Source organism: Kryptolebias marmoratus, linkage group LG24, assembly GCF_001649575.2.
Source record: "Kryptolebias marmoratus isolate JLee-2015 linkage group LG24, ASM164957v2, whole genome shotgun sequence".
Lineage (NCBI taxonomy): Eukaryota > Metazoa > Chordata > Actinopteri > Cyprinodontiformes > Rivulidae > Kryptolebias > Kryptolebias marmoratus.
The window spans coordinates 17983602-18008518 of NC_051453.1; the positions used below are offsets into that span (position 1 = coordinate 17983602).

Sequence of the window (24917 nt, forward strand, 5' to 3'; positions counted from 1 at the left end):
CCTTGTTAGCATTGTCATGTTTTAGCTTAGTTATCTTGTCATGTTCTGTAACTCTGTCTGTAATTTTGTTCTTGTGTTGTAAAGCACTTTGAGTCGCCTCGTGCTGAAAAGTGCTATATAAATAAATGTACCTACCTACCTACCTAAAGCGAATCAGTTGTAGATATATGCCTGCTGATTACTTCCTGGAAGTTTCACTAAAATCTGCCCGGTGGTTCACGAGATATTTTGCTAACAGACGGACAGGCTTGACTCCAGATAGTCAATGGGAAAATTAGAAAAGATTTTGCACAATCTGTTAGTGCTCAGAAAACGTGTTTGGGGATCAGTCTCAGCTACCACCACGCCATATTTTAGGTAAATATCTGTAAAATTGACTGAGTTATGGCCATTTTTGCTTTTTTTTTTAAGGTCAGTTAGTTGTCGTGGCCATCTTGAATTGTGCTGACATCAAAAGTTAATCACTTGTGGCTGTACATCCGGTGATTGCTTTCTGCAAGTTTCATTCAAATTTTGTCATTCATGAAACATTTTGGTAACAGACAAACGGCACACCCAGGGACACGGGCGTGACCGTTGCTGTCCACCTTCGCCTTGGATGGCGCGATAAAACCGTAGAGCCTTTTATGGCGGCGCAGATGTGCAGTTCATCCTCCTTTACACGCACTAGCAAGAGGGAATCCCCCCCCACTGGATTGCAGCAAGCCATCAATCTGAGATTATCCGGGGCACAGTTCCAGTGAACCAGTGTTTTGTTTTTTTTTTGTTAATCTGGTGAGACATTAATGGTGCTGAAAAGTATGGGTACTGTGGCCTCTGGCTAAGCCCCCACCCCCAACGCAGGGATTAACAGCGATGACTACAGAAATGATGCCCATTAAAGTTATTGCTGACTTTGAATGGTTACGTAACCTGTTGGTGCAGAAATCTGCCTGTTTAATGGGATATTTGTGTGACTGCTGAGTCAGCATTCACACTATTGTTTACCTGGTTATAGTTTGTTTTCCGTTTTTTTGGGGTGGGTGGGGACTTAAACTACTTTATTCATGCATCAAAATGGTCGACTCAATCGAGAATGGCGTGTCGTGACATTTGGGATTTCTAACTTGTATACTTTTTGAAATCTTTAACTATATTTACAAAAAGCTCCCTTCAAAATCATTGTTCTCTGAAATCTACTTCAGCATAGCTCCCCTGCTTTTGTCTTCCTGTGCTCCGTTTAGCTTTTAGCTGCTGTTCTGCTTGTTTTAACCTGAGCAGTTCGGTCGACAAATTTCAGCAGACACCCGACACGCGCCATTCACACCAGTTTGGCGTCTCAGCAGGCCTCTCGCTCGTCCTTACGCCTGGTCAGACGTTCACCGCTTTGATGAAGCTTCTTTAAAAGTGACCAGAACGCAGCGGCCGATCTCCTACCTGAGCCTAGGCTGATCAGTCGGAGCTAAGTGTATTTGTGTGTTGGCAATTGGCACGTGGAGAAGTTAAGTTCTGTGTCCCAGCTCTGATCTTTGTAGTACCACTGTCCTGCACTAAACATAACACTCAGTAGTTTAGTTTGTTTAAATCACTTAACATTTAACAACTTTGCTGTTTTATTTCACGCAGCTTGTCAGAAATCCACATGCATCTGTGAAAAACCTGGAGATAATATTCAGTAATGTTAAGTAGTGATTTTTTTTTTTTAATTTATCATCACTGAAAGCGGAAGGTGGAGGGTAATGTTTTTGCCCATGTCTGAGTGTCTGTTAGCAAAATATCCCATGAACCACTGGACGAGTATTTATGAAACTCTCAGAAAGTGATCACCGGCTGTACGTGTTCAACTTCAACCCAATTCAAGATGGCCGCCATACCCAACTGACCATTAAAGCAATAAATAAATAACACAAAAATGTCTGTAATTCGGTCGGTTTTAGAAATATTCCCCTAAAATCTGGTGTGCTCGTAGGTGAGAGTTGCTGAGAGTGGGACATTCGGCGACAACGCACGCTAGACCACGCTTGTCACAGGTGATAAAACAAGCATCCAAATAAAAGAAGTTTAATAGTTCATTTTTTAAAATGTATCGACCGTATATGATAGTTGTGTACCGGTTTGAAAGTAAAAGCATGGCCGACATCTCTCTGACCTTCATTACCTCTAAAGGTCTCTCCCCGGTGCAGCGTAGATTACCAAACAGCGTTACTTCGAGTCAGGCGTTCTTTTCTTTTATTGCACTGGAAGACTCGGTTAATGTTGTGCACAATGAGCGCCGAGTCCAGCTAGAAATAACCTATAATTGAGCCCTGCTGAGCGAGATTATCCTTGGCTTTGGGAAAGAGCGTTTGGAGCATAATTGATGTTTGGGTCTGTCTTTGCCAGAGAAACCACCCTGTTTTTGCCCCGAAGACGGCCCCAGCTGAATAACGCTCAGCGTTTCTGACATGTTCCCAGTACGTTCTAACGCCACAAATTAATTTATTTATTTTGTTTTTGTTAGAGGGAGATAAAGACAAGAGGGTAATTGGACGGAACGTGCAGAAGGTGTTTATTTACTTACCTTCTCTGTGAAAAGAAGCCAGGGATGTTTTGGTTTAAAGAGGTAGTGATTACAGCAGGCCAGGCCTGTCATTTAGTGTAGGAGGCAGCTAGATATAGGCCTGTGTGTCCAATTTGCTGGAGCACACTGGCTGTTTCTGATCAGTATGGCCTAGTTTTGACAGACAAGTATTAAAAGTTCATAGACCTGTCAGAGCTTTTTTTTCCCCCTGCCTGCCACCAAATGGCAAAGGTGAATGATAATGTTTTTGCTGGTGTGTGTGTTCCTGTGTTTGTTAGCAAAATATCTCGTGAACCACCTACTGGATGTACAAATAAAACTGATTAGCTTTGGGAGTCGATCCAATGCGAGCTATCCGCCACAGCTAGTCGACATTAGCCAACTTAAAAATGTCAATGATGAAGTCATTTTTACAGGTTATGGAGGATAATTTTAGTTTCGAGGTTTGACCGAAATTGCTGCAACTTTGTCGTGAAAGTGCAGCAGGCGACAGGCCTGTGTTTTAAGGAAAGAGCTTCATGTTTGTTTTTTGTTTTTTTTTAAGGATATCAAAAGGTAATAGGTGGCAGAATAGAAAGGAGGAACGTGGCAAATCCACACACGAAAGGTCAGTCTCGTCTGTGTTGGAGTTTATTTTTTATTTCCTGGAAGGCCTATCAGCCGTCTGTTAACAACATCCCGCGGCGTGATAGACTCATAAAGTGACAGGGTAACGTTGATAGATGAAGTTTAGGTTCAAAATTCAGTTTCAGTTTCTCAGGAAACCTGCCACAGACCACACGTTTAATAAAGCCTTTAAACAGACACTGATTGTCAGCAACACCTGTTTTTTTTTTTTAAAAGAAGTAATTATGTGTTAAGAAAAATGGTTTTGTGCTGTCAGGGAAAAAAATGTGTTTTTGAGTGCTTAAATATAGAGCAGGAGCTTAGTTTGAGCTTTAAGTCTTGCTGTGCATTCAGGATGTACGCATGGTTGGTTTAGCCTCTTTCTGTGGTTACTTTTCTTGTGTTTTGGAGTCGCTTCGTTGGAACAGGAAGTCTGATGTATTATTCACAGGTTTTTCATCGTGAGAAACAAGCGATGACGCCTGAAAAGTACATTTTTTATTTTTTTAAGCTCGTTTGAGGTGGGTGGGATTAGATACGTGCTATGCATGTCACCGTGAGATGACTTTCAGCCCGGTGGGGTTGAAGTTATAGTTTGACTTGTTATCTCCGCTGATCTGTTTTCACCACCTGTCCTCAGCGGTAACGTAATGTGGAAATTCTCACCTCAACTTCTCTGTCTGGCCGCTCTGACTAAAGGCTACTTCTTCCTTCTTTTGTTTGCATGTTTGATTATAGCTCCTGTTCCTTTTTCTATTTATTGAACCCCGACGTAATTGGATTTAGTTTTACCATGCCCCTTTTCTAACCTAATATGCTTCCTCCTGCTCTGAGTCAGGGCACTGACAGCGAATGTATGACGAGATATGAGACTATTTGACTATAAAAGGAGTCATTTGGGCTGTAAAAATGAGGAAGAGTTTTGTTACTGTTTAGGCTTACGTAACTGCCTCTTGGATATAATCTTCAGATTATTACTCTGCTCAGGAGGAGGCTTTAATCCTGTCTCAATACAGAGCAAAGCAGGCAGAAGCCAAAAGTAGGAGGACTTCTCTTTGCTGTGACCAAGACTGTACTTACTTGCTTTGGTTTTCTTAAAAAAAAAAAAAAAAAACCCAACAACTGTATTATCAAATTTCAAAACTGTAACCGAGTCATCAAGGTGTTGCAACTTTAGTGATGTGAAATGTCGACAGTGATGTGTGTTTTTTTTCAGGTCAGTTGTCCATTTAATGTAAAGATGCGACTTCTCTTCACTTTGTTTCAGATTCCCGTGCTGCGAGGTGACCCATTCCTTGTGTCCTCCAGGCCCTGCTCTATGGCCTTAAGGTACGATTCTGGGCTTAAACGGGTTGTTCCAATCAGTGCTGCTGTTTCAGAGCAGCTGTTAGCTAAGCACTGTGGGAAAGGAAAGGATATCTGAATAATCGCTTTCTGTTTCGCTGGTTTCTGAAAGTAGACAGGTTTTGAGTTGTTCTGACTGGCCTTTTAGCGTTCTGTTAAACGTACACCCCTTGATAAAGCCATTTGGTCATACATTTATCACATTGGTCTGAAAGCTGTTTTTTTTCCCCATACATGTTTAAATTTGCTTAGAATATTGAAGTTTTAATAAAAAACAAGGCATCATAGGAAACCATAGCTTGCTTTTTTTAATGCAATTTCAGTGACTCAATGGTTCTAAGCATCCACGTTATCAAAAACTGCAATCAGAAGGAGAAGATTAATTTCAGTGTTATTAAAGATGATAAAAAAAGCCTATGACTCGTGAAGCAACTTCAGTAAGGAACTGCAACAGGTGGGACGTTTCAGTAAATAGTTTTCTCACATATCGTTGTGTTCTCCGGGGAGAAAAGAGTCGTCTCACATGAGTTCTGGACGAGTAAAGAGGCTCATTTTGCAGGGTCCGGTCGGGTCACATTCTGACATTCTTCAGCAGCGACAACCAGCCTCTCTGTGGGCTGCACGCCTCAATCACGACCAGTCAGCCCCGGTTTGATCTTTGTCTTGAGCTTCACAATTTAAAACATTATTTATCTTGTTCCTGTTTGCAGACACAGAAACTCCTATCAGTTTAGGTCCCAGAATGTCATCTGAAAACTTAAAAAAAAAAAAAAAAAAAACCAAAGTAACATGTTTGATTATGAAATTGACAAACTAGAGATGCTAATCGTCCATGTTATTCTTTCTTTTCCCCCTGTTGCAACATTTTTTGTAATTGATGGCATTAAAATCAAATGAACATTTAAACAGCGTGTTGAAACTATCACAAAAGACTCTTCATTCAACTTTAACACTGGTTTTTATCAAAGTTTCTTAGTTTAGTGGATGTTTGCGCCATTAGAGGGCAGTACAGTGCTGTTTCTGTGTGCTTAGCTTGCCTTATGTGAACCTCTGTTTACTCACAGCTGGAGGTGGAGCTACAGTTCAGATTTATGCACACTCAGACTGATCACAATGACTGTAGTGGATTTAGTGCTGACAGAGCGCCGAGCTGCACCTTCAGCTGACTGCATAGCGGATCCGGTCCTCCAGGGCCTTAGCCCTACTAGTTTTCCTGTTTTCTCTGGCTTGAAAGCAGAACGAAACAAAAATGGGTGGTACCCAAAACGGCTTAGGAACGTTGCACATTGTTCCAAGAGCTTCCTCTTCCACATTCCTGAGCTGATTGGGATGTGGGCCTCCTGTGCAGGGTTATTGTTCTAACTGAGCAGCACCACAGACCTGGCCTCAACAAACTGCGGCTGCCTCCACTCACCATTGTGGTGCTCAGACCAAGTGATGGCTATCTTTGCCTCTTCAGTCTCTCTCTCTCTCTTTTTAGGCTCTTTCACAAAACTGTTCTGTGAAACGACCCACAGACCAGTCCGTCTTTAGTCTGTCTCTGGTCGTTCATAAATCACAGACGGAGCCGGCCACATCCCCCAGAAACCTGAGCTTTCAGAAATGAAGCGAGCGTCGCAGAACCAAAAGAGGCGTGAAGTAGAACTCAGCTGCGTTAATGTGGAGCACAACACATTTAATGTGTGGCAGACGGCTCCCTCATATCGTCAAAATATGACAAATTAACTCAGTTTAGCTCGTTGTGGTGAACTTTTTTTCCTAGTGCCTCATCGTCAGTCTTCCCTCAGTAACGAATCTGTTGTTGTTTATTCCCATGACCGGGTGGTCGCACAGACCATACATTACCACTTCATCACATTAGGATCTTTCAAGCACTTCAAGCCGGGTCTTAGACACCTTCTGCTTGAGAGGGGGTCGGAACCATCCCACCCAGATGTGTCTTTGTGTCTCAAAGTGAAGTAGTAACAGAGCAGAAACGGTCAACGTGTAAAAAAGTAAGCTGGATTTGCGGCTCAATGTGATGAAGTGATGATGTATGCTTTCTGTGACCTCCCAGCCCTCAGATTTTAAAGCCAAAACAACAAAAGTATGGATTCATCTCGGAGAAGAACCGACTGTTTCTTTTTATTTATTTATTTGTTTTAACCAAACGGTTTGCTCTCAACAGTGGCAAATTGGGGTGATGGTCAAATTTGAACAGCCAAAGAGAGTTTAAAGACAGGCTGGTCATTGAACTGTTTGATAAAAGTAGTACTGAGCCACAAAGCCAACTCACCTTTTCACACGTCGACCCGTTCACCTCTGTGACTACCTCACTTCGCAGCACAAAGGCGCATCAGGGCTGTGCTAGTTTTGTCCTCACTCGGCCCATTCAGAAATGACACTGAGGTGGCCAGAAAAACGTCCAAGTCCTGGCTTGAGGTGTCTTGTGAAATACTAATTTAGTAATTATTTTTTTAATGTATTGCCTCAGCCTCTAATCATCTGTACTCACGCCTTAGTGTTGTGTTATCCCAATGAATGTCTCTCCTTCCTGCTTGTTGTTGTTTTTTTTTCCCCAAGTTGTTTGACAGTCAAAATCTGTTTTTTGTCTTACTTGATGCTGCAGAATCAAAACAGACTTGTAGCTCCACTTGCCTTCATGACTGAATTTACAGAAAGAAGCTGCACTCTCAGCTGGTAGTTTGTACAAAGGAGAAAAACTGTAATCAGTCCATCCTGCAGGGTTGCTTTGGATTCTTCCTGAACTCCACACAAACTGTATATTTTGACTGGACAGCATTAAATGACATAATTTAGAATATGCGTTGAAAAATCATTGATTATAAGTTACAATAATTCAAACTTTTGTGAAAGTCTGTGCAATACTCACAGTTATGCATTTAAATTCAACCTCTGTTTATAGAAAGTGTTATTGCCGAAGCTCAAAAACGCTCATTAGGGAAAAGTTGTCACCCTCGTAACCAAGAAGGGGAGAAAAGACACTTCTGGTCAGATAATCCTTAAGTTGTGCTTGTATGTCAGAAATGATCACAAGAATGATGGAACTTGTTTGAATGAGCAAATCAAAACTGGAGATCTGCTTTTACACGCTGAACGAAAGTCACCTTCCTTCAAATGCATTAAAAATGCAGCTGGAGCATCACGGACCAGCACGCCGTCTCCACGCTGAGTGGAGAGTACTTTCATTTATTATTTACAACTTCTGATGTCCCTTTGTGATCCTGTGTGGACTTATTCTCCTAATTGCTTCTAATGTCTTGTGTGTGGGGGTGAGAAAACAACCATGTTGGAATAAATACACACGTTTTGTTGTTGCTGGTTAAAGTCAGAAGTCCAAATCTGATTCTGTTTGGGCATTTACTAAATTATTTTAGGAAGAAGGTAGCTTCTAAAAACATTGTAGTTGTGCTACTTAAAAACAGTATTGCACTAATGTATTTAATCTATAAAATAAATTTGGTGGGGAAAAAAGGACACCATCAACAATAGGAAAAAAAAACAATACTAAGTATGTAAGGCATTATTTTATTTTATTTTTAATGTCTGTGTTTTTAGTATTCCTTGGACAGTTATTAAGATGTAAATAATATTTAAAGAAACAAAAAACATTAAAAAGGTTAACCCTATCCAACACAAAAATGGCTGTAATTAAGTCAATTTTACAGCTATTGAGCTAAAATTCAACGTGGTAGTAACTGACAGTCATCCACAACACATACTCTTAGCGTGACATCTCATATCGTCACATGGGATTGCGCAGAACTTTATTTTCAAGGTTCCACCAGAAACAAAAGAACTCTGTTTGCTTTGGCTGTTGTTTATTTTTAGCGGGTCATATTTTTTTTTGTTTGGAAATGGCTGGCCTTCAAGGCAAGCATTTTGGTTGGAGCACAGTTAAAACATTTGGATTTAGCTGGAAAATTAAAAGATTTCATTTTACATGTTAACGTACATTGTCAACGATAAACTGTGGAAAACACTCCCCTTAAAAGCGCGCAGCCTCAGCCACACTTGCCGTGCTCGACATTACGTTTGTGGAGTTCAGTTTTCTGTCATTGTTGAAAGCTGACTGTTTGTGCTTAGATGGTTTATTAATTTTTGGGCTCTGTATCATTAAACATCAAATTGATTATTGCTTTAGGCGGTGGGCTTTTAAGAGCGTCAGCACAGTGTAGCCCCTCTGAGTCTGCAAGAAGCCATATTTGCAAGGGTTTTAATTTGCTGCAGGTACAAGCTGTGCAGCCAAGCAGAGCGCAGCAGTCTGTCATCACTCTGTTTCTCAGACGCCATCACTTTGACCGTTCTCCCACTTTATTTTTCTTTCTTTATTAGCTCAGCAAAGTCGAGCAGAAGTAAAAGCGAGGCAAGGGTTTGCTCTTGATGTTTGGGAAATGCAGCAGGAAGACAAACGAGCATTTTTGCTCGTGTTTAAATTCGAACAACAACTATTTGCCCTTGATAAGAGTTATCAGTAAATGCAGGCGGGCAAGTAAAGCCAGCTCTGTGGAGATTTCCTACTCCTCATGATGTCTGTCAGTCTTCCTCCTCCCTTCTTGCTCCCTTTAACTTGTTCGCAACGAAGGCCAGCAGGGTGTGGCTGCTGTCGTCGCTGTTATGATTGGCTGTTGGCCCGGGTTGTGTTATCTCCTGCTGAACATGTTCTAGTCCCACCCCAGATGGGGCCTGGCACTCAAACATAACCCTGCCCACTCACCATTACGTCACAACCTGTGGAGAGAGCCGTGTAATTTTGTTTTCTTTTTACGCCGTACGGACAGGTAACGTCGCGGTGAAGGAAGTGTCACGTTGGCTTGCTGCAGTTCTACCTCTCAGAGCAACTTTTCAGTCTCACAGGCAGTGTTTATTCTGATACTGGCACCTAAATTGTGTGAATGTGGCTCTGCTGTGTGTAGGCAACTCGACACAGGCACTCCACCTTTTTGCCTGCTCCTCTGTAAATGAGGCAGATCGAGCAGACAGGTAGTGTGCATGGCCGGATGGCACGGCATAGGATCCTGGACTTCTCACCTGAGTGAGAGACCTTAGAAATCCTGCTGAAAATGGAGTTTCTAAAGAGCCTGGTTCCTGCTGTGATCTCAGGAGAGTCACCTGTTGAACATGGGGCAGCTCTACCCAAGGAGTCGGGTCCACGGCTCCTTCGCATGAAAAGACTGGGTCTGCTTGCCATGGGGCAGACCATTGAAGAAGATCCGGTAGACCCAGAGACTAAAGTATCATCAAGACTGAGCTCCTCCAGACTTGCCTGGAGTAATCAAATCCGCTTCAAAGGTACTAAAGGACTTATTAATGCAGCACCTGTTTAAAAAAAAAACTGGGTTAACCTCTTCTGAAAAAAAGTTATTGCTTCACAGTTGCATGTTTATGCTATATTGTTGCCTGCCACTGAAAGTGAAAAGGCAATAATGTTTTTGCCCATGTTTGTGTGCGTGTTCGCCTGTCTGTTGCGTTTGGAAATATCTTATGAAGGATTGGACGGATTTTAATGAAACTCTCAAAGTAGTCATTGGAAGCTCCTCTACAATTGATTAACTTTTGTTTTGAAGTCAGCCCAATTCAAGATGAATGCCCCAGCCAGTTGACCTTAGCCAACACAAAAATATCTACAACTCAGTCAGAATCACAGAAATTAAGCTAAAGTTTGACGTGGTAACAGCCGAGTGTCGTCATCAACACGTACTTCAGCTTTGACACGTGAGATCACTTGTAATGATGTTTACAAAGTTTGACTACAAATCCCTACAACTCTGTCCCTTCTCGTCATAAAATGATCTTAGTTTAAAACTCTGATTATGTGTGAGCCTTCAAGGAATTCTAGGCCTTTAATACATCTGTTTATGTTATTAAATATTAGTTTTAAATCCTTTCCATCCTTTTTCCCCTCTATGCACCCACAGACAGCAGTGACTTTGTATATGATACCATTTACACATTATTAGATTTGCCTTTTATTTTCTGATGGTTCTGATTAGGTTTGAATAATGACGCCTGTTATTGTTCCACCTGGGCCTATCAGTTTGTCAGAGGTGTGTGCCCCGCATTGTTTGAGAAAGCAAACGCACAAAAAACCTGAAAAGTTGCAAAATGAGGGAGACTGACTGCACTGTCTTAGTTGGATTAAGGTAAATCTTATCAGTGTGGAAAAAGGAGGCGTAGCTGGTTTACAAAACCACCCTGAGTAAGCTTGAGAAGGAATTGTCAACACCAAATAATCAAGATTTTCAATTTTGTTTCACTCGTATTGCATACTCTTTAACAAATGGAGCATAGCATGTTTTCTATTCCAGGAGAAAGAACAATGTCTAGTTTTATCAGGTCGTCTGATGACCAGGCACAACCTTGAAGTGAACGCCAACATAAACATCATGTTTGTTTGTCCCTATTTTTAGTTCGCCAACCCCCTCCTCAAAATGTGGCCTTATCACAGCATTAGCAGTCAGGCAGAACTGGGTTGTATCCCTGGAAGATCTGTAGAGAATGCTGAAGAAGGCTATTGAGTTTAGGCTAGATTGTTGCCTGCTGTGTTTTTTGTTCTAAATGGAAATAAACTACCTGTAGTGTGCAGTAACAGTGCTTACAGTGATCAGCCACCCTTATACCCTTACTTTGACATCAGTAGAAAGCTGCTTTCTGTCCTTCAGCTGTGTACTGTAAACATGCTTATTTTTTTTTCTTTCTAGCATCATTAGCTGTTCATAATGTCAGAGCTTTGTGTTTCTTAAGCTTAGCATTCAGCAAGTTGTTGTGAGTTCTGGAGTATGATGGGAGTGACCAAAAACAGTTACATCTATATGTCTCCGTTCTTAGAGACTTTTGGCCCTTTTTCTCATGGGCTCGACCCGGTGCAGGTTCAGTCTTTCCATTGTCTGATCCCGTCCACTTTCAGCTCGCTTCTTCAAACCTCCTCGGCTGAGGTTCTAAGAGAAACGAGTCGAGCTGAAGATGTGACGTCAGCAGAATGCTGGGCATTGATTAGCCAGAGAGCGACGTCAATCATGAGAGCCGCACCATTTGTTTGTTGTTCACTTTATAAAAATATATATAATATAGTCATAAAAAAGCTTGTTGGCTGACAACAGAATACAGAGGGAGCTAGACCAAATGGGCTTGTTTTAAGGGCTCTGACCGGTGGAGGGAAGGTGGCCTCGACTCGGCCACAGCATTTTTTTGAAACCGTGGCAGAGAATAGTGGGCGCTTCATGACTTTATTTCTCTTTATTTCATTTATTGGTGAGTTTCGGGCAGCTGTGCTTTAAAGACCCGCCCACATCAAGGCGGCACTCGGTTCTACATGTTCTGGGTAGTGTTCCATTTAACTAAGTCGGGTCAATTTAGGGCAAAGCAGGTCATGCTGAGACTGGACAATCTTGCTTTAGACAAAGAAAAATGTGGCGCTTAGAACATTCGATGTACTGAAATTACAGCTGCTCTGTTTTTACACAAAAAGGACATTAAATTAAATTTGCTAGTGTGTTTCTGTAACTTTGGTCCACAGACTCTATAAATCATTATTAAAATAATGTAATATGAAATATTACTACTTTATTGGAATTTGTAGTACTGGATATCATCCACAGCCGTTCATGTTTAAAACTAAGATCATCTTGTGTTGAGAAATGATAATAATAATTTAAAAACTAATAATATTGTGAGAGAGCTCATGCAATATTGTGAAATCCTGTGTGATCTGTTAGCACTCAGAGTATGTGTAGAGCATGACTCTCAGCTACCACTACATCAAATTCGACCCTAATTTTTGTAAAACTGACAGAGTTGTAGCCATTTTGTTTCTGGCTAATGCCGATTAGCTGTGGTGTATCTTGAATTAGGTTGACTTGTGTAATTAATTATATGTAGATGTACTGTACAGCCAGTCATAACTTTCTGAGAGTTTCAATAACATCTGTTCAGCAGCTCATGAAAAATTTTGCAGACTCAGCAGACAGATAAACATACACAACACTAAAATCAGCAGGATGATCCAGTATTTCTTTGCTGAAGGAGACACAAAAGGAAGCATTGAAGCTCCTTTTTAACATTTAAAGACGCCAACATTATCTTATCACAAACTTCTAGGTTTTAAACTCACTGAGGAACCTCCGTAGGGTAATAGTAAAACAAACAAAGAAGTGCATGTGAAACTATTCAAGTGTTTCTTTTTTTTCTGCTTGAAAGGAAATGACATAAAATCTTTCTATGATGGTTTAACTAGCACTGGATTATTTTAAGCGTGTCAAGGAAACTTTTTGCATTTTTGCACTAAAGCTAAGTCATAAAAGTTTGTGTAATGGTCTGCCTTAGAATGTTGCTGTAAACTTATAATGAAAAGAAATCCAGATGAATATTGGATCAGTCTTTAAGTTTACAGATTGCCAGTAGTGGAGGATTAGGATTTGAGCTGACTGTTATGGCGACTCGAACAAAAGTTAGTTTTTCAAAATACATAAGTTGTTCATGGGTGTTTTTTCAAGTAATAAGGTAGTTAAAGGGGTAGATGTCTATAAATAAATACACGTGTGTCTAGGTCGTGGTCGAGCCGTTGGCGCAATAAGGTGATTTTCCATCAGTATGACTGAATCTCATTTTTTGCAGTGCTACCTGTCAGAACATGTTGGCGTACCTGTTTGCTCGTGGCTAAAGCATGACTCAAACCCTTACTAAACTCATCTTACCTGTTTACACCAAAGAATAGGACTAGTCAGGCTAGTCAAAACAACCCACAGAATCAACAAAACAAAGACTCAATATAAAGCTCAATATAAAGTTTTGTTAGCTTCACCGAGGTCAGTGTTTTATGTCTGGCTTGAATACGTGGGAAAAGTTTGTAGTTACGCTAATGAGAGTTTTCTGGTGACTGGACTGACAAAATTATATTCTAAAAGTTTACCTTTATTCTCTAATTAGAAAACATCCATATAATAGAAAATTTTTAATTTTTTTCCATTTTACAGTGTTCTGGTGTTGGCAGGGGTAAAAATTGTGAGTAAAGCTATAAAATTACGGGAAAGTTATCAAACCAGATGTATTTATAAGTGCCTTTTTTAAACAACACGACTTGACCAAAGTGCTGTACACACAAAGGCTCTAGGAATGTGTAAATATAAATAATAAAAAGTACAAATAATAAATCACAATTAGATTAAAGTACATGTTAAAAATGAAAGTAAAAGCTGTCATAACTCAGTCTGGTTTATATAAAGAATAAAAATGAGCAGCTAAAATAAATATTTTAAGCAGGTCAAATCCAGTTTGTTTGTTGTTTTTTTTTCCTTCTTTTCATAAAAGTGAGGCTAGCCTAAAGTAACTTTTAAAGTGGGGCTTTCTCTTTTCTGTAAGTCCATCGTCTTTTAAAGCTGTCACTAAAATTGAAAGCGTTACACCTGTATTAAAGGGCTGGTTAAGACATTTTGATGTGGGAATTGTGGAAGGTTACAAACAGTTATCTCACTTGTTGTAGATGGCTCTTTGGAGTTCCTCAATTTAAAGAAATTGTTTTATTTCTGACCGGATTGATGAGCTAACGGCTTGTCTAAATGCAGCCAAAACCAAAATGGGTTGCTGCCGTCTTAGAAAATCTGTAATCTTCAAAAAATTCATAGTGGTTCCTTTACACTCTCATTGGTTTTGCAGTCGGACTTTATTCCAGCAAAAATATTACCATATACTCCTGTCAGAATTTCTATTCTTGTTCTTTACCAAAACAGTTTTATCAGTGATGTCGTAATGTGGAGTAAATGTTGTTCCGTTGCATGACAGCTTTGGCATTTTGGTCACCTCAGCTGAACTTCACAGAGGTGTGTTTTTTTTTTTTTTTTTCTCATTTCCCTTTCTTCTGCAAAAAGACCAGATAATTCCTGTTTTTTCTTTTTTTTTTTTTTTAAACAATGCTGCTGGCAGAAAGTCTGCATTTCATTAGTGCTGCTGACCCCGAGCATCTTTCGACATATTATCACTGCGCTACATGAGTGCTTTATGTTTCAAGTTAGTGGCCGAGTCAACCAGAACTAGTTTGTCCCATAAATGTCAGGCTGCACCGAGAGTTGAACATAAAATCAGCAGCTGAAGCGTTTGGGTTTTAAAGATGTACTGATTGTTCAAAGAGAACAGAACAGGCGCCAGGTTGTTTAGTGACACCAGCCACACCAATTCTGTCTCCTCCTTGATGTTTCAGAACATGCGAGTACCATTAAATATAATAATGAAACAAACATATTATCTAGACACTCCTTTGTGCCTGTTTTACAGGTTAAATGGTCACAATCTCATGATCAGAACAACAAAAACAAATTGAGGTTATTTTTATGCTGGCGACAGGGGTCAGCTTCGTCTTGTGTTGAGTTGAATGTCAGCGAATGTTTTTGTGTTGGTGAGGAGAGGAACTGTCTGTAGGTTACTGTGTGATGTTGTGCATCAACAGCAGGGGACAGAAGCGTCACTTTAGTTGTCAGTAATGTTAAAATCGGTTGTTTAGACATTTTTAAACAACCCCAGTTTATGCGGAGGGCGTTCATCAGCCCTAAAGGTGCAGTAGAGTTTTGGGGAATTATTTGAATGCAGTAGGTTTCCTGATTAGTGGTTAGGGAGTGTTTGGAGGATGTGACTGAACATGATGGCGCTTCTGCAGGGTTGTACCTCTGTTATGTAATTTGTGTCTTAATTGTCAACAGGGTGTGCATCCAGCTAAACTGGACAAACTTATTCATCAAGTTTTCTTGTAGTCACAAGTAGTCAACTTCAGTCAGGAAAACACACTCTTTAGTAAGAATACAGTGTTAAGTTATAAAAACCAATGTACTGTATGATTATTACTATAAATGCCAACCAACTCTCCCAATAAGAACGAAACATTGGACCCTCTTCAGACCTGGCACTAAATTCTGTTCTGACCTGTTGGATTGCATTTGAAATGTGTTAAATACAGGCCTCAAAGCACATTGAAAATGTAATTTATCTGCATATGTTTGGTAGTTTGAATCCCCCCTGTAGGACCATGCACTGGATAAATAACAAAAGTTCGCTTTGCTATCGGCTAATTAAAAATACCTAAACAGTCATTCTTGAGAACATTCTGAAGATGCAGCTTTTTTTTGTCCTAAAAGTTTTGATGAACTGTTTAGCACAGTTCTTAATAAAAATGTTCATTTTGTCAGGCTTTTATTCATTAGAATGCAGCGTAGTTGGCTTCTCTTTAGTTTAATCTTTGTTCTGGTTGTTTTAGAGCTGATTGGTCCCACTGTGGTCACCATAAGCTACATCGTGATGTGTCAATCACAGAACAACTGTCTGAGCAGCGTTATGTTGCATTGTGTTCACCTCATTAAACACAGCGCTGACATTTACAGTGATGAGTAAAAAAAAAAAGAGTGGAGTTTCATGGGTTAAAATCTTTAATCTTTGCTCTAACACAGAGCTCTGTGAAGTCACTAATCACTGCTCCTTTTATTTTTCTCATATCACATCTATTAGGTAATTAAGCATATGAAGAGATAACAACAAAATACAAGTCAGATGGCTCAGAATCATGTTAATATCAAAATTATATAGTTCTGATGTCTGCGTGTGTTGTCACATTTTATAGAAACATCAGCAGACCCTGCTGCTGAGCTGACAGCCCACTGTGTAACGTGGTTGCATGTGTCTGCATACAGAGCAGGTAACTGACATTCGATCACAGAAAAACATTTTTGGGGTAACTGGCAGGTGTGAACGCTCTGTCAGAGCCGACCACTTCCCATCAAATCACCCGAGATGGATCTTTAGTGTGAGGTCTGAGCAGGCCCTTAACTACAAATCATTAAGAAAAGTGTAACCTACTGTACGTCTAAATTTGCCGTTGCTGTGTGGGTCTATTGATCAACATCTAACATGGACGTATAAAATGGGTTGCTTCTGACTCGTCGTAGTGTGTGGAAGTGAGACTCTGTGTGCGTTATAGAATTGTGCTGCATGTTTAAACTGCTGTGATGGATCTAGATGTTGTGTCCTCTGCAGCCCAGGCATCAGTCAGGAGGTCAGGGATTGAATTACAGCTTGTATCGATTATTGTTCTCACCACTGCCCTTCAGAGAGAGCCCGGGACAGGAAATGCATCCTCCACCCTGTGGGCTCCTGAGAGGAGCTTCTCCTCTCGATTCTCTGCAGCCAGGAAGGCAAGCTGTCAGTCACTTTGTGATTAGAGCCGCTGTAACCAGCCCCGCTCGGACATTTGGTTGAGATTATTTGATCAGTGAGCTCTCCTTTCCAGGAAGTCGGTTATAATGTTTATTTGAAGTCCTCAACTTGCGTCAATTGTCTTGGCTCTAATGTTCTAGCGCTTGGCTTTAATGTTCCCGGGGAAGTGATGTCAGTTCTGCATTCTTTAAACAATAAAGCCGGTTTACAGAAAACAGTACCTGCTGGTTGTATGTTAACTGGTTTGTTGATGATCATAACATGAGCCCAAGCTTTATTTGTAAGCAGTATTTGTCTGGCCTTATTCCAGATGCTTCTGCCTCCCTCTTCATGCACATAGCTTAAGCTAAAAGTTGATGTATGTCTAAAGGTTTTGGGTATACTGCAGCCTTTAGCTTGTGACAGTATCGGTGTGATGCCTGGGAAGTAGGAACTCCTTAAGCACACGCATTGCAGCCCTGATTTTTTTTTTTTCTGAATGAGAGAACGCTGATTTGTGAATCAGATGGTGTGTGTTTTTGTACTCTGTCAGCTTCTCAGTTTGGATATGTAATGTTTGGTTAAGCCAGTATAAGTTATTTGTTCAGGGAATACATGGCAATCAACTGGACATTCTTATAACAGTTGGTGCTTTGTGCTGTTTTGATGCTTGCTCAAATACTAGTTTGCACTCTTTGTTTGGTGTTATAGATATGTCCCAAATCTTAGCCCTCACAGTGTTTTCAGTGATGAGAAAGTACCTCGCTGATGGTCCAAGGTGGAAATCTGATTCTCCTGTGTTTGATGAAGAAACACAGTATTAGTAGTCAAACTTTCTAAATTGTCAAACATGATTCATTCTTCAGGAGAAAGAAAAGGGAAGGAGATGATGATGAAGGAGCTGAGGTGAAAGCCAGAGTGCTCCATTTAAGGTAGTACCGTACTGGGCTGCCGCCGCTGCTGTTACAAGTTGGTGAACAGCATCCATGACGGAGTCTCCAGAATGTCTCGCAACATTCTCAGTTTCCTCACTTGAGTTTGCAGAGGCTCACAGTCTTGTTGCTTGACTTTTGAGCACGTTCACAAAAAACTGAGGGACAATTTGTCTTCTTAGCATAGTCCCAGAGCGGTCGCTGGTGTCTCAAACCCTCCTACATTTTGACGTGGGTGTCTCCAACCAGTCTCAAGAGCGCAAGAGCAGTGTTTTTACACCTGCAGCGGGAGCTCTGTTCTTATAGAAATCATGTCCAGGTTTAAAAAACACTCCATTGATCAATTATTAATAAAAAATAAACAGGTCCAAATCTGCCTATGTTCATTTCAAAGGTTTACCTAACAAACAAACTTAGAGGGGTGTCTCCCAAGGTGGGCACAAATGAGCCGAGGTGGGGATAATGTAGGTGGAGGTGAGCAATGAGATAATCCACACAACCTAGAGTTTTGCAAGCTGTGTACACATAAACAAAAAAATTAGGGGTGTACGCAGAATGCTGCCTGTAATATAAAGTCAAGTTTGAGTTGACCAACTAGCCTCCAGTAGTTGCAGCTCAGTGAGATTCCACCTTTGCAGGTCCATATACATCGCAACGCTCATTTATAGTCATGAAATATCCAGATACAAGATGACTGCAATGAGCTTCCACTGTAGGGTGATCAGGCTCCGCATTAGCGTGAGGAGCTCCATCATCCCGGGCGGGGAGCTCGGAGTAGAGCCACTGCTCCTCCTCGTCAAAAGGAATCAGCTGTGGTGCTTCGGGCTTCTGATTGGGATGTTTTCTGGTCACCTCCTTTGGAGGGTTTTCATACATGCCTCCTTAACCGAGACTCCAGTTCAGACTCCGAACTGAATAGATGGATTATCTATTATGTCTGGCTTGGGGACACCTTGGGATCTGCTTGGAGGAGCTGGCTGGTGTCTGGGGAGAGGAATGTTTGGGTTTCCCTTCTGGACCTATTCAGCTACACAGCTTCGTTTTGTTTCACAGCTTTTGAGTCAGTTAAAGAGCCTCTTTATGAACAGGATACACAATATTTATTTGAAATAACGAACACGTTTGAACAACAACAAAAAATAATTTGTAAAAGATAAAATCTTGGTCAAGTCTGTGAAAGAGTTTTAAACAAAACAGGAGTTGTTAGTGTCAGGATTTATAGTGCTTAATTTTTTTTTTTTATTTCCATGTTTGGTGTGCTTCAGCAACTAAATATCCTTTTGTAAATTTTCAGAAGCAGAAAAATCACAACAGGAGATTAATAATGAAAGCCGGTGATCCAGCTAGTATTTATGTAAATAGGACTTAAGCTAACCCAGAGGCCTCTCGTTACATAAGAAAAAAAAATAGATTTCTTCTCACTAGTTTAAGATCTTATCACACTGAAACTTGTTTACCATTAAAATGTGTAGCAGCTATTTTTTAAAATCTTCTTATGTCATTGGGTAATAATTGCTTTGTAGAATTTTACATCTACAAAATGTGGCCAGTACTCATTCAAATTTGTGGTATGAGTAAAAGCATCATAGTGACATGTCTTTCATCCTGTCCCACAGTTTAAAGTGACACCAACATTCTTCGAACACTATATAGAAATTGTTAAAACCTACCAGTTTAAAACCGAAGAGTCTGTGTTGTGAATCACAAGGCAGTGTTTGACAGTGAAAGGCTGCATCAGACTTGCACCAGCCAGGGCATGACAAAGCATCTGTTTGTGTTGTGTTTGTTTGCAATGAGCTCTGCCTCATTTTGCATAACTTGTGTAGTGGAGGACATGTGACGGAGGGAGAGACTGAGGGCGAGAGACAAATAAAGACGAAACCAGAAGAAGACAAAGAGCGTTTGTCTCCTGCAGCTTTCCCACTGCCATTTCTCTCTGAATATTTTGTTAACAAACTTAATCCTGCCCTTGACTACAAATCACTGGGTGTCATGTGGATCTGTTTTTAACTCTGCATGGGTAGAAATAACTCCAAGCTACTAAAAAGATGAAAATATAAGATAACTGTCTCTGCGGGTGACTGTTTTCTTTGTGTTGTTTCTGTATTTTTCAATGTGGTGCTATGCATGGTAGCTTTTGGACACTGCGGTGATGTAATGTCTATGACTGCACTGGGTATGAATGGATAGCAAACTGATTTGAACTGACTCTCAAAGCATAATAATTAAATTTCAAATCAGCAGAGAGCACCACTAATGCTGTAGAACATCCATTTCACATGGATTATTCAGACATACCTCCCACTATGTTCGACTGCAGCAGTGATGTACTTTTAAACAGGCGTTGGGATACAAGTTTTAGCGTTCGCATCCCATGCTCGGGGTTTCTATATTCTTTTTTTATCATCCTCCCATCCTTCCCTTTCCCTCCCACTGCAGTCAGGAGTGATGCATCAGTGCTGTTGTGGAGCTCACAGGAAGTGTTGCTTTGATAGGCCAGTGGGGAGGCAGCACAGTAGTAGCTCTGACATGCGTATGCATTGCTGAACCACAGCCAGGGAACACTCGCAGCATTTTGATGACATCACCCACCCCCCGCTCTCTGCTCCCGCCTCCTTGTGTTTGCTGCTGAATCAAGCTGGCTCTCTCTGTCTCTCTCACTCGCTCGCTCTCTCTCTCTCTCTCTCTCTCTCTCTCTCTCTCTCTCTCTCTCAGAGAAAAAGAGCAGGCATCAGTAAAAGAACAAGAGCGAGCTCAGGGGAGGAGGGGCTGCTCATGAACGAATAGAGAGGGAGAGATATTTGGGGGAGGAGAGGGAGGGTTTCTGACAGTGCTAGCAGGCTAGGACTGGCATACACTCAGGAAGACAGGGGAAGGAATATTTTCTGAACACCAAGACTTTTAAGGCTACTTTGCTGCTGTTTCGGCTTGTATCCGGAGCAAAAGTTCTTGTGCACTTTTGTCTTTTTGCCTTTCTGGATTTTTTTTATTTTTTTTCTGTGCTGAAATGGGGATGAGGGACTCTGTGGACTGGCAAGTGGGCAGCAGGCGTTGAGCTGGAATACTTTTCTCACTGCTCCCCCCATCTTCAGCGCACTTCTAATTTAAAACAAAAACTTGTGACACCTAGTGTGTCTCTTTCCACAGCAGCAGCTTAAACTCGTATTCAGGATGTTGTCTTTAACTATCCCCTGCGGAGTGTAGTGTTCAGCTTCTGTTGGGTCAGAGGAGCGTGATGTGTAATAACGGATGGTGATTTTTTTATTTATTTATTTTTTCCCTGAAGGCGTATGAGAGGTGCATTTTTGAAATGCTTCGGTTTTGTTAAATGGCCTAAATAAAAAAAAACGGAAAGCCGGTGAACGTTGTGCCTTATGAGCCTTGACTTTTGAGAGCCACCATGCTGAGCCTGCAGGATTCGGTCTTCTTTGAAATCAGCATCAAATCTCTCCTCAAGTCTTGGAGTAGCAGCTGTGAGTACCCTGCCAAGCGAGCACACATGTTTACATACCACAATCACTGCATCCAGACTTATCTGCCGCACACGGCCAGCAACCCTCAGCAGCTTCGTACATGCTCGCATGCGGCTCACGGTCGGAGGTTTCATATCTCCTACTTGTGTAAGAAAAGTTGCCAAGATGATTGATAATGTTTAGTCCAAGTTTAGTGAGGCTTGCTTTAGGTGTATGCAGGTGGCGGCGATCGAAAACCGCCCTCTGTCCGCTGTCATCGCTTCTGTGGCTCCTGGTTGTCCCAGAGATGTTTCTACTGATGAGCAAGAACTGAGAGATGAGATCCAAAATGCTGCAGTGCTTTCTGTTCCCAAAAAGATGCTTAGCAACTTTCAACCTACCCTTACTCTTCCCACCCTCAGAAACTTTTTATCCTAACAACCAAATCCCAGCTTAGTCGGCTTCACCAGCACTCAGCGTATCCCTTTTACCCATCCTCCTCCTTTTATAACCCTGTTGTTCCTTTCCTTAGGGGCAGCTAATGTTTCCCTGCGATTGATCCGTCCTTTGGCTTCCTCCTATTATTAGCTTTCCATGCAGCCTTGAATACGTCAGGAATCAAAAAAAAAAAAAATGCTGCCTCCTCAGTCTCATTGAAATATATCGACGGTCAAAGGTTTAGAGCGTTCTGAATTAAAGCTGGGCGATTCAGAATAAAAGTCATATTCAAGTATTTCTACATGAATGGTGATTTACGGTTTACACCAAGGGATAAAACGCTCCTGTATAGTTGGACAGCAATAACATAAATTATGTAGATTAAAAATATCAATACAATAAATATGTATAATAAACACAAGCAGCCATGCCCTCACTGCTAGTTATAAAAGCTACAGCTGCATAGTTAAAGAGGGCTACATAAAACTATACATTAAATGGATATTCCTGCCAATTTAAAGTGGGGTCCTGTGGAAAACTTACAGTTAATATCTTATTTGTTGAAGATGGCTCTTTGAAGGACCCACATTTAATGAAAAAGTGCATTTTTGTCATCCTAAAACTGCTTCGGTCTCAAATATTTCTTAGACCTTCATGATCGCTCTCGGTTTAGCACTGCATGGTTCGTTACATACAATTCTGTGGTTATTTGCAAGCGCAAACAAACAATGGCTGCAGCATTTGTACCCAGAATGGTGCCGCCTGGGGTGAAATTCTGGCACGGATATTATAGCATTTCTGCTCAAATAATATGTAGCTCAAAGTTGATTATTATTTTGAATAATAGTGTTTGCATGAATCCAATTTTGTCTTGCCTGCGTTCAATTTCTTTAAACTGAAGTAATTCAAAGAGGCATTTACAAAAGGTAAGAAATGAATAATTTATAATGTTTCCACAAAACCTTACTTCTAAATGGCCAGAATATCCCTTTAACCAGCAGTTGGTGGTGTTACAATTTTTGGAGTCATATGATTGAAAGAGAAAACGAACAAATTTGCGTTTTGATTTTGAATGTGCTTGAATATAATTTGCTCTAGTTCTTTTTTGTTTTGTTTTTTAAACAAATTGACACCAGGAGCTATTGATGGGGTTGAATCTCTCACCATCTGCTTCTACAACCTGCCTGTGCAAGAAAACATAACTTTACAATGCACAATAGATCAGAATTTTGCTTTTAAGAAAGGTAAAATAAAAAGGTAATATTACCCTTATTGTATTCAGTTAAACCAACTCAATATTAACCCTGCATTTTAATAAAGCTTTTAAGCTTCTTAAACAGCCAATCAGAGTTGTGTCTCTCCTCGACAGACACTAATTTAACACGCTGAATAGATGAGTCAGCAGAAATACACATTGTGACACAGCTTTAAACAGGGAACTGTATCGTTGTGATTGTTGGGCTTCTTTTAAACGAAATATAAATATCGATTTAAAAAGCTGAATACCAGTGCAGTACTGCAGGTTTATTGTGTCACTGTTAAATACAGATAAATGTATTATTTTTGCTAAAATGTAATGATTAGCGTTTTTGGGAGTTTGTGCCAAAATTAAGACGTATTCTAAAAAAAACAAGTCAATACTTTATACTTGTCATTAAATACTGCTATTTATGTCTCACTTAAACACACATAACAGAGTTTATCCAGAGCTGTATGAAGGTTTTGAATGTAAAAATGTCTCTTCACACAGTTTTTTGGCTTCAATTTTTGAACAATCAGCCCACTAATCGAGGCACATAAACGCTTCAAAATGATGCAGTTTTGTTGGCTGCCTGGAACAAAATGTACTTCTTCTTAAAAATTGGAGAAAACACTGCCTTACAGTAATGTCTTTGATGCTTTTAAAATGAAGTAATGCAAACGTAATAAACAAACAACCTTGCGAACCATTTGCTCCCCCAGCACAGTTAAAAAAAAATTAATGGTGACCAGAAAATTTCCTAAGTTCTATAGGCGACTTCACCTCCGTATGCGCAGGGATGGGACCGACCTCCACAAGCCTTTAGAGCATATATGAGTGTTAGAATAAGTTCAGCAGTGTTATGTGAGTAAGCTACGGTTTCTGCCAGAATCATTTAGTAGGACACATCTTCCATGTAAACACATAAGTTATTGTTTAAACACGCTAGATGTCGTAACCCAGCAGCGTGAAGCAGTGTGGTGAGCATTCCAGGACATATTCTTAGGAACTTTATATTCTCCCCTCGAGGCAGAAATAGTCAAGAAATAAAAGAGAGAAAAAAAACTAAACTAAAAAGAACTAGTTATTGACTACTTTGCAGCATTTAGAAAAGGCATAAAAATATATTGTTACGGAAATATTTTTTTTCTTCTCTTCCTGGTTTCAGGTAAACAAACTTATTAGTCAACACAGTTTTAGACCCATTGATCTCACTTATTTTGTTCAGATCTATGCAATGCATTTGAGATCCAGTTTTCTATTTTAAACCATTAATGCCTAATGATACATGTTTGGGTGTTTAATGTCCAATAAATTATTTTCAGTTGTAAAAAATGCTTTCAATTCATAATTAGGTCTGTCTTACTCATCTACTTGGGGCTAATGCAATGTCATCATTTAGAAAGAAATTAGTCTTTATCTTCACTTTTTAGATGATCATTTATTTGAGAGTATTAAAGTGAAGAGTAAACTAGTAACAACTTGCCAGCGACTGAGCATGTTGCAACATTATGGCAGAATTGGCACCGCCGCACCACATAAACATTGGCAGTAATTCTTTTGTCTCTGAAAAAAAAATGGATGCACTCTTGGTCCTACATTCCAACCCCATTTTTTTTTTTGTGTGTGTGTGTTCGGCCTGTTGTTTCTAGTTGTCCTGCCAGGAGAATTGAGCAGGCATTTGGGAGGGCTTGTTTTAACTGTGACAAGGTGGAGTCACTGCTGTAATAGTTGTGTAATACTTTGTGGTGCCTAATTTCTCCAGCGCAGGCATGAAACTCGTACAAAAAGTGGCTAACGGGTTGCTCACATCCAACTGGGATTATTATTCTTATTATTACTATTAATATTATTTGCAGCATCTTAGCAGAAGCAGGTCTTTTTTTTTTATCTGAAGTGTATTTGTAGCGGAGTTTACCTCACAGGTTAAGGTGTTCTCACAGCAGATCTAAAAGTTTGAATTGATTTTGTATAAACTATATCTAACAACTGTAATAAACAATGAAGAATAGGATTGCTGTTTTCCTATTTTTGAATTAGGATTTGCAGTCAAGTATCCTATCTATTTGACTGCAAACTCGGCTCCTTGAAGCTTGAAGGTAGTTCTACATTATATTTGCATTTAATTTGAAACCTAAAATGACATTCTAAGGGCAAAAGTTAGCCGCTGCAGTTTCAGACACCCCCCCCCCCCC

The 24917-nt window shown here is 40.4% G+C and overlaps 1 protein-coding gene across 11 annotated transcripts in view; it reads left to right on the forward strand.

Annotated features, from left to right (window-relative positions):
- The window catches only part of fryl (furry homolog, like), a 78586-nt gene that overhangs the window by 2207 nt on the left and 51462 nt on the right, over positions 1-24917 (forward strand). For 2 of the 11 annotated variants that reach the window (XM_017423436.3, XM_037974204.1), the window contains exon 1: positions 9248-9781. In XM_017423436.3, coding sequence (XP_017278925.1) covers positions 9553-9781 — 229 coding nt within the window. In that variant the 5' untranslated portion in view covers positions 9248-9552. Of the gene's footprint in view, positions 1-1948; positions 2010-4412; positions 4475-9247; positions 9782-20668; positions 21066-24917 lie in introns of those variants that run through there. The other 9 variants (XM_037974203.1, XM_037974205.1, XM_037974206.1 and 6 more) reach the window with 7 other exon arrangements.